We start from the raw sequence: 7,228 nt of genomic DNA, 5'->3' as shown, positions 1-7,228 counted from the left end.
GCCAGAGCCGCACCGCACCGTAGTCAAAAGGGCTGTGTGAGAGGGAGTGTGCGGGAGTTGCGGTCTCCGTCGGCTCGGTAACCGCAACGGAGCCACTGTGAGCAAGCGGTCAGGATTCCAAGCTCTGGGCTGCCACTGAATAGGAGGAACACGTCCTCCAAACTCTGGAAACCACGTAACTAACTTGGGGTGTATTCAAAATGCTGGTTCACTCAAGGGATCGGTTCAGGGATCAGTGTAGGGATTGGTCTAGGGATCAGTCCAGTGACCGATCCAGTGATCGGTACAGGGATCGGTCCAGGGGTCTGTCCAGGGACCCTTCAATTGGTCTGGTTTGCTTTACACTGAGATTTTTTTTCAGTTTTGCAGTTGCATCGGATTATTTCAGAGGCAGATGGCTCCAGTACGGTGCTAATCAAAAAAAAAAAAAAAGCATGTAGAAGAGGGTCTGTCTCATGTGGCTCGCCTGCACCTCTTCAGTTTTCCACTCAGTTTTACAAGAGCTTTTACTCCTCTTCTCTTTCTCCTCCTTCTTCTCCTAAGATGTGCTGCTCTTACATCACATTCTCTCTCTCAGCTTTTTTCTGCTTTCTGGCCCGGCATGCATTAATACACTTCAAGCAAACATCTCTAGGATCCAGATAAATCATCGAGATATATTGGTATTTGTAACAATACTAGACTACATTTATCTGCTCCCTTTTAGGGTCTGTGAAGGTTACAGTAAAAAGTTTTGTTGTGAAAACACAGAAGCTTAACTATAGAGCTAATCTCATGACCCTTTATTTATCTTTGGTAGGATTTGTTCACCCTCCTTTGGTTAAACTTGAGGGTTATTCTTACAAATTAACTTTTTTCCACTTGTTAAGATCCACTGTCCGTTCTACCTTTTATGTTGGAACATAAATGGTGGTCCATGCAGCATTCGCTTGATCTTGTTACCACCTCCTTTATTATAGTCCCAGCAGCCATGTTGTTATGAACAGCCCACATGTTATGAGCATCAATTTGCAAATATGTTTGTATTAATTCTAAAATAATAAATAATAGGTAATTTTAGCCAAACTGGTTCCTGAAGTGTACCACACTTTTTTATTTTTTATTCTTTGCATCCTCCCTGTGGAGCCACTAATCAGGAAGCAGATTTAAATCTTAAAAGTAATAAATGGAGATAAGTCAAACTATCAGCATGTTATCTTACTGAAGTTGCAGTTGAAGCTCTGCCACATAAAGCTCCTGGCACGCCTATAAAGTCCTTCATATTACTGCAGACTAAATGATCTCTTACGGGATTTACAGTCTATTCTGAGGAATAAGAAAGAACATCTAACAATGTGAAATTTTTTAACGGCAATAATGATATGCAATAAAGATATATTCAGTATTTGTCCATTTGGGTTTGAAAATTAATTTGGTGAAGCTAGATTTGGAGAAGACGGAGAAAATCAGCTGTACAGGGAATAGATCTGAAAAAGCCTGTCCTGGTTGGCTGCAGCTCCTACAAGAGATTACCCCAAATACTTTGGCACAAGTCTCCTCATAGCGGCAGAGAGACCGAGATCATCGGGAGGACTTCCCACTGTGTCAGACAGCCTGACACACAGCGGGAAGATGGGAGTCTGAGGGGTAAACGGCATCGTTACCTCAGCTGCCTCTTCGCAGGGAGCCGCCTTCGCCTTGCTGTCCTCTCGAAGCTCTGCACTCAGGTCCTGAAGCAACCCAAGTAGCACAGACAGGGTTTTATCTCTACTCTGAAGATAAAAACAAACCCAAAAAAAAAACAATTAAGAGGTTCTTATCAAATAATCAACAGACTAGGTGAGCAGCGGTGCCATGAAGACGCAGCAGCAAATGTCAGAAGGGATAAAGTATTAATGTTTAAACTATTTTTATCACATTAATCAGATGGATTTATGTGATATATTGACACAAATTATTCTTTGTCTGTTTAATAAATGAAATGAAAGTTAGACAGAGTTTAACACATTTAAGCAGAGGTGTCAAAAGTAATAATCTTTATTACTCAAGTATAAATAGGCATCCTACTGTTTAAAAAACACTTTTCCAGAAGTTAAGAGTTTCAACCTATGCTTTTACTTAAGTAAAATTGTAAAAGTACCAGTTTTAAAACTATTTAAAGTATAAAAGTAAAAAATAATTCAGGAAAAATATTAAGGACGAATGCTTTACTTCACGAGCCTATTGAAGGAACATTTTTCTACAATTTTGGATGATAATTTCTTTATAGGCTACTTAATTGTCTTAGGTTTAAAACTAACAGCAAAAGCGTTAAAAATAACTTTCCATCATGTAGAAAAACTATTTACTTTGGTATGTGGTAAACAACAAATTGGTGCAGCACCGAGTCCAACCACAAATAAATTAATTGTCTGAATAAAACTTATTATTTCATTGGTTTTTATTTTTTTTTCATTCCCACCGGGCCTTAGGGAACTTGGGTTTAATTGAAAAAAAACTAGTGGGTCTATCTTTTAAATGTAAGGAGTACAAAGTAAAGATAATTGCAAAAACATTTAAGGAGTAGAAGTAAAAAGTCAGAAAAGTTTAGATAGCCAAACTTTCTACATAAGTAAGGTAACAAAGTATCTGCACATTCTTATTTTAAACCATTGAATTTCAGTGGGGAAAATCTGAGAAGAGCAGCATAGATTTTTCTTTTCAGCCTTTTTAATTTGATGCCACTAAATAAAATCCAGTGAAACCAGCTGCCTTCTGAAGTCACCTGTGTTTAGTCTAACTTGGGAATGCAAATGTTCTGTGAAGACCTCATATGGTTGTTAGAGAACATTAGTGAACAAACGCGGAACATGCAACAATCTATCTTACAACAAAGAAAGCATAACTTAACATACCAAGTTTTGGCCATTGACCAAAACTAATAGATCGGGCAAAAGCAGCCAAACACCCATGAAAGCTCAGAAGGAGCTGCCTAGAAAAGCAGCTCAGGGTGGGAGGACAACTGGTAGTGGAAGAGTGGCTTATGTTCACCTTCCAGCAAATCTAAATATACAGGATGAATCTGATCAAAGCATATTCATGTATTAGAATCCAGACCTACTCCGACTGAGACAGAACGTTATTCTCAGGGTGCATAAAGCTAGTAGTGATATACACCAAAACCCTGCAGATGTGCTTTACTTTTTGTTCTTCTATGACATGAATACTCACTATTTTTCTGCTATATGAGTTTAAAATGTGTAAATATGTTTGCTCCATATGTCAAAGTACCTCCTTTCCTTCGGGGTTTGTTCCTTTAGCGTTGCACCACTGATGTAGGATCCATAGAATCTGTAACGACAGCTGCAGGTTTGGATCCTTCCAGCTATCCATGACTTCCGCTGGACTCGTCTGTTTTGTTTTCGGTTTAACCCGCATGGTGCAGAGTTCTTCTCCATGCAACTCTTTGAGACGTCCATGGTTTGCACAGAGGAAGGAGGAGAAATCGTAAGCGAGTCCCTCCTTTTTAACAGAGTCCTTGCATTCATCATCATCCCTCAGAAGAGTCTCCATCTTCTCAATGAAAGAGACTAGCATGGCCTGCAGAAGCTCCACTGCCTCGATTAAAGACCCCTGGGCCTTTAAGTTGGGGCTTATCTCCATCTCAGGTGTAAGAACAAATGAGGGAGGAGAGCTGTTTCCGTTTCTGGGTTGCACTGACAGAAGTTGAATGGCTGAAGATAAAATGCAGGCGTGATCTCTGAGAGCAACAAGGAATTCATAGTCTTTGATAGTCTTCTCTTTAAGTGTGCTGTTGTGTTTTCTCTCATCCTCTCTCTCCTGGCTTTCTGAAGGGTCCTGCTCGCCGCCCACCGGACCTTCTCGACCTTCACTCAACCTCTTCTCCGTCTGTAAGGGGCTGCAGTGCAAATGTCTCTCAGAGTCCCCTTGTCTTTCCTCTAGTCCCTCTCCCTGATGCTGCAGGTACGTCATTGGTCCCATTTCTCCATCCTTTACCGTTGCTGTCAGTGACGGACTTTCATCCGAACCATCTTCCTCACCTCCTCCTTTTCTCTCCCTAAGGTCACACATCTCCGCTCGCAAACCGCGGTTCTCCACCTCCAGCTCGACGATGCGCCGACTCAGGAGCGTTGCCTCTTCTTCCACAAGTTTCAAATGAACTTTGACCTCTGCCTCCCTTGTATGGGCAGAGCTTTGCATGCCTTCAGGCAGCTGAGCGGCTTCTACATCTCCGTACCTTGACCGATATCTGGACAGTTCCTCATGCATGGCCTCACTCTCTGACACCAGCTTGGTCAGCTTCTTGCACATGAGAGTCAGCTCTTCTTTGGCAAAGTGGAGCTGACATTTCAGATCAGTGCTGTCATCCTTTAAAGAGACATTAAAGACCGTCACAAACTCAACAAATCTTTTAAAGGTTATAAAGAAATAGTTGAAAATGTCAAACCTCCATCTGCTGAGAAAGCCTCTTCTCTGCTTTACTGACTGTCGATCTGATACTCCTCTTCTTCAAAGTGCTCTGAGAAACAAAAGAAAGGCCTCTGTTGAGACTTCAAGCAACTAAAAATTTATTCTGAAGTTTCCTGAAACCTACAGGGTGCTTTCCTGGAAATGGAACTTACTCTCCAAGAACTTCTAATAGTTTTACAGAAATAAAAGCTTCCTTCACAACACTTACTTAATTACTTTTACCAACCTCACATGTTACTTTTAATTAATGCGCAGTGTAACCATTTGGAACCCGCAGACTTTCACATAACCAAAAGCTTACATCCAAACTAACTTTAAGGAATCTACAGGTTACTTTAATGGAATTCAAGACCTATAGGAAGGTTTTCTGAATTTTTCTGAAATGTATAGTTTAGTTTCCCTGAACTTACAGGTTACTTAATGACATAAAAAGTTTACTTCCACGCAGAGGAAAATCCAGAAAATCACAAACTCTACTTTCCTACAGCCTTGCTAACAAATAGACGCATATATTTAAACATTTGTGCTTTCTAGATAAAAGGTATAGTGGATACAATTCTCTCAGGTGTGAGTTCTGGGGTGAACATCTCTTCCTTTGTCATTACTTACCTACTTTTATCAACAATTATTTTGCATAACCTTGATATTTACAAGAACTAATATATACATAAATTGATTATTATGTTTTTATTAAAATAGTTATTTATCTATGAGTTCACTCAAGACTCCTAAATGACTTTCAGAGACACATGATTTTATCTTCACCCAATAACACAAAATCTAGTTCTGAGAAGAGCATGGATTCTGTGCTTATCATCTTTAATGTTAATATATTGATGTGCATAATTAACCACATTGTTTGTGTTGTCAAGTAATTGTTAATATATGAAAAATTAAAATGTTCTGAATATTCCACTTCCACCGTCTGAATTTGAGAGGGAAAAAAATGGTAGGGGCGGCCACAGGGAGTAGCCAATGATTGGCTAAGGGTGGCCATGGCCACCTCTGGTCCCCCATCTAGCTCCGCCCCTTCTACCACAGTAGAACAAACAAACTACTTTAATGGAGCTTATAGTTAACTTTTACTGAACTTACAGAGCACTTTCAACTAACTCAGAAGGTAGTTTGGAGCAATTTACACGTTACTTTCCTAGAACTTTTACATTTCTTTCACAGGGTTCCTTCCTTCAAAACTTTTACTCAAACAGTAACAGAACTTAAACATACAGTTCCGGAACATTTTGGATTATACAATTTGGTTTTACTAAAACCTAAAACATGTTGTCATTGGAAGTTTTAGAAATCTATAGGGAACCTTGGTAAGAATTTTTAATAACCATTATTTCTAAATGGTAAAGAGACCATTTATTAAGAATTTACAGATAGTTTATTAATGTTTGACAATAATTTAGTAGCTGCATCTAAATCCCTTATAAATGGGAAATAGCTCATATTGTCCTGCCACGTTAGTTTAGCACAAACCCTAACATCAGTGGACGTAATATCTTTATAAATGGTCTCTACTATTTATAAATGATTATTGTAAAGCAACCTTTTTAAGGCTTAGAGCTACTTTATGGTCACTGAGTCAGAGGAAAGGTTATCAATACTGACCTATGAACTGGAGGGGTCAGCGTTCACCTAAACTTTTTCTAAAGTAAACGTAATTTTATTGTTTCTTATAATTTCTAATATTCTTTTAGATATTGTCATTTTGAAATCTCTATAAATGTTCTATATTATTAATATGATGAATTGCTCTATAAATTATTAAAAAGAGGCGCAACAGAATTTAATAAAATTTCATAGCCAGCCCATTGGTGAGTTGTTCTGCTAAGGGGACCCAATGTGGTCCTTGAAGGCCCCTTGGTGCCTGCAGGCAACATCAACTCTTTGAAACTTTCTGGAACTTAAAGGTCATGTTCACAAAACCTAAAACGTAATTTTACAGAACTTTCAAGGAGCATGGAGGCTAAAGAGAGTTTATATTTGAACTAATTTGGAAATGGAGCCTAGGCAGAAGTTCAACTGAAGAAACTGATTGCTCTCCTACATTCACCTATGACACAGCCAATCGGCTTTGAAACACGCCTCCACGAAAGCCAATCAGCATCCAAAGTTCATCTTAAAAGGCCTCCGATGCACACTTGTCTACTCCTGTGCGCAGGCGGTGGTTGCTCTGTGTGACTTCATTCAGATGACCCCGTTTCAACCCACCTCCAGCCCGTCCTCCACCATAGTAGCTAAAATTTCAACAGCGTTTCATTACTCTCAGACTCTTACTGCATTCCGCATCTCATTTCAACCGGTCTGTGAGAAGACCGCCATGTTGAGCCTGGTTCTGTCAGAGGTTTCTTCCCAACTGGGAGTTTTTCCTCTCCACTGTCACTTCATACTTGCTCATCATGGACAGGTTCTCTCAACCTGTGTTATCCAAACTGGACTTTCATATTCCATGTCCCTGAGTGAAGCTCTAGTATCAGCTCACGCAGTCCACTGGATCTCCTCATAAAGCTCAGCAGACCGTCTCTCAGTCTACAGACTGACCAACTTCATCTATCTCCACTCCACCACCAGATTCAGGCCTGGGAGGGAAACAGCCCTATTCTTTGCTCCTGTTCATGCATATCTATTAAAATTCAGCGCTATGTTTCCTGTCAAGGTTTGAGCGCCAAAGACAAAGTAATTGTATCAATAAATTTATTTTAATTGTCTTTTTTCTTCGTGTGAGTTTTTCAGATTAAGCTAATAAATTTACATGTTACTTTGATGAAACTCT

At 39.6% G+C, this 7,228-nt stretch overlaps 1 protein-coding gene across 1 annotated transcript in view; it reads right to left on the bottom strand.

Annotated features, from left to right (window-relative positions):
* Positions 1-7,228, bottom strand: part of LOC107090707 (protein SOGA1-like) — a 19,141-nt gene that overhangs the window by 4,480 nt on the left and 7,433 nt on the right. Inside the window, exons 4-6 of the mRNA XM_015384258.1 lie at positions 4,427-4,498; positions 3,250-4,347; positions 1,644-1,751 (exon numbers count right to left, since the gene is read on the bottom strand). Of these exons, the coding sequence (XP_015239744.1) occupies positions 1,644-1,751; positions 3,250-4,347; positions 4,427-4,498 (1,278 nt within the window). The remainder of the gene's footprint in view (positions 1-1,643; positions 1,752-3,249; positions 4,348-4,426; positions 4,499-7,228) is intronic.

This window comes from Cyprinodon variegatus, unplaced genomic scaffold, assembly GCF_000732505.1.
Source record: "Cyprinodon variegatus isolate N-32 unplaced genomic scaffold, C_variegatus-1.0 Scaffold309, whole genome shotgun sequence".
In the NCBI taxonomy this organism is placed as follows: domain Eukaryota; kingdom Metazoa; phylum Chordata; class Actinopteri; order Cyprinodontiformes; family Cyprinodontidae; genus Cyprinodon; species Cyprinodon variegatus.
This window is presented reverse-complemented; position numbering and strand designations above follow the sequence as displayed.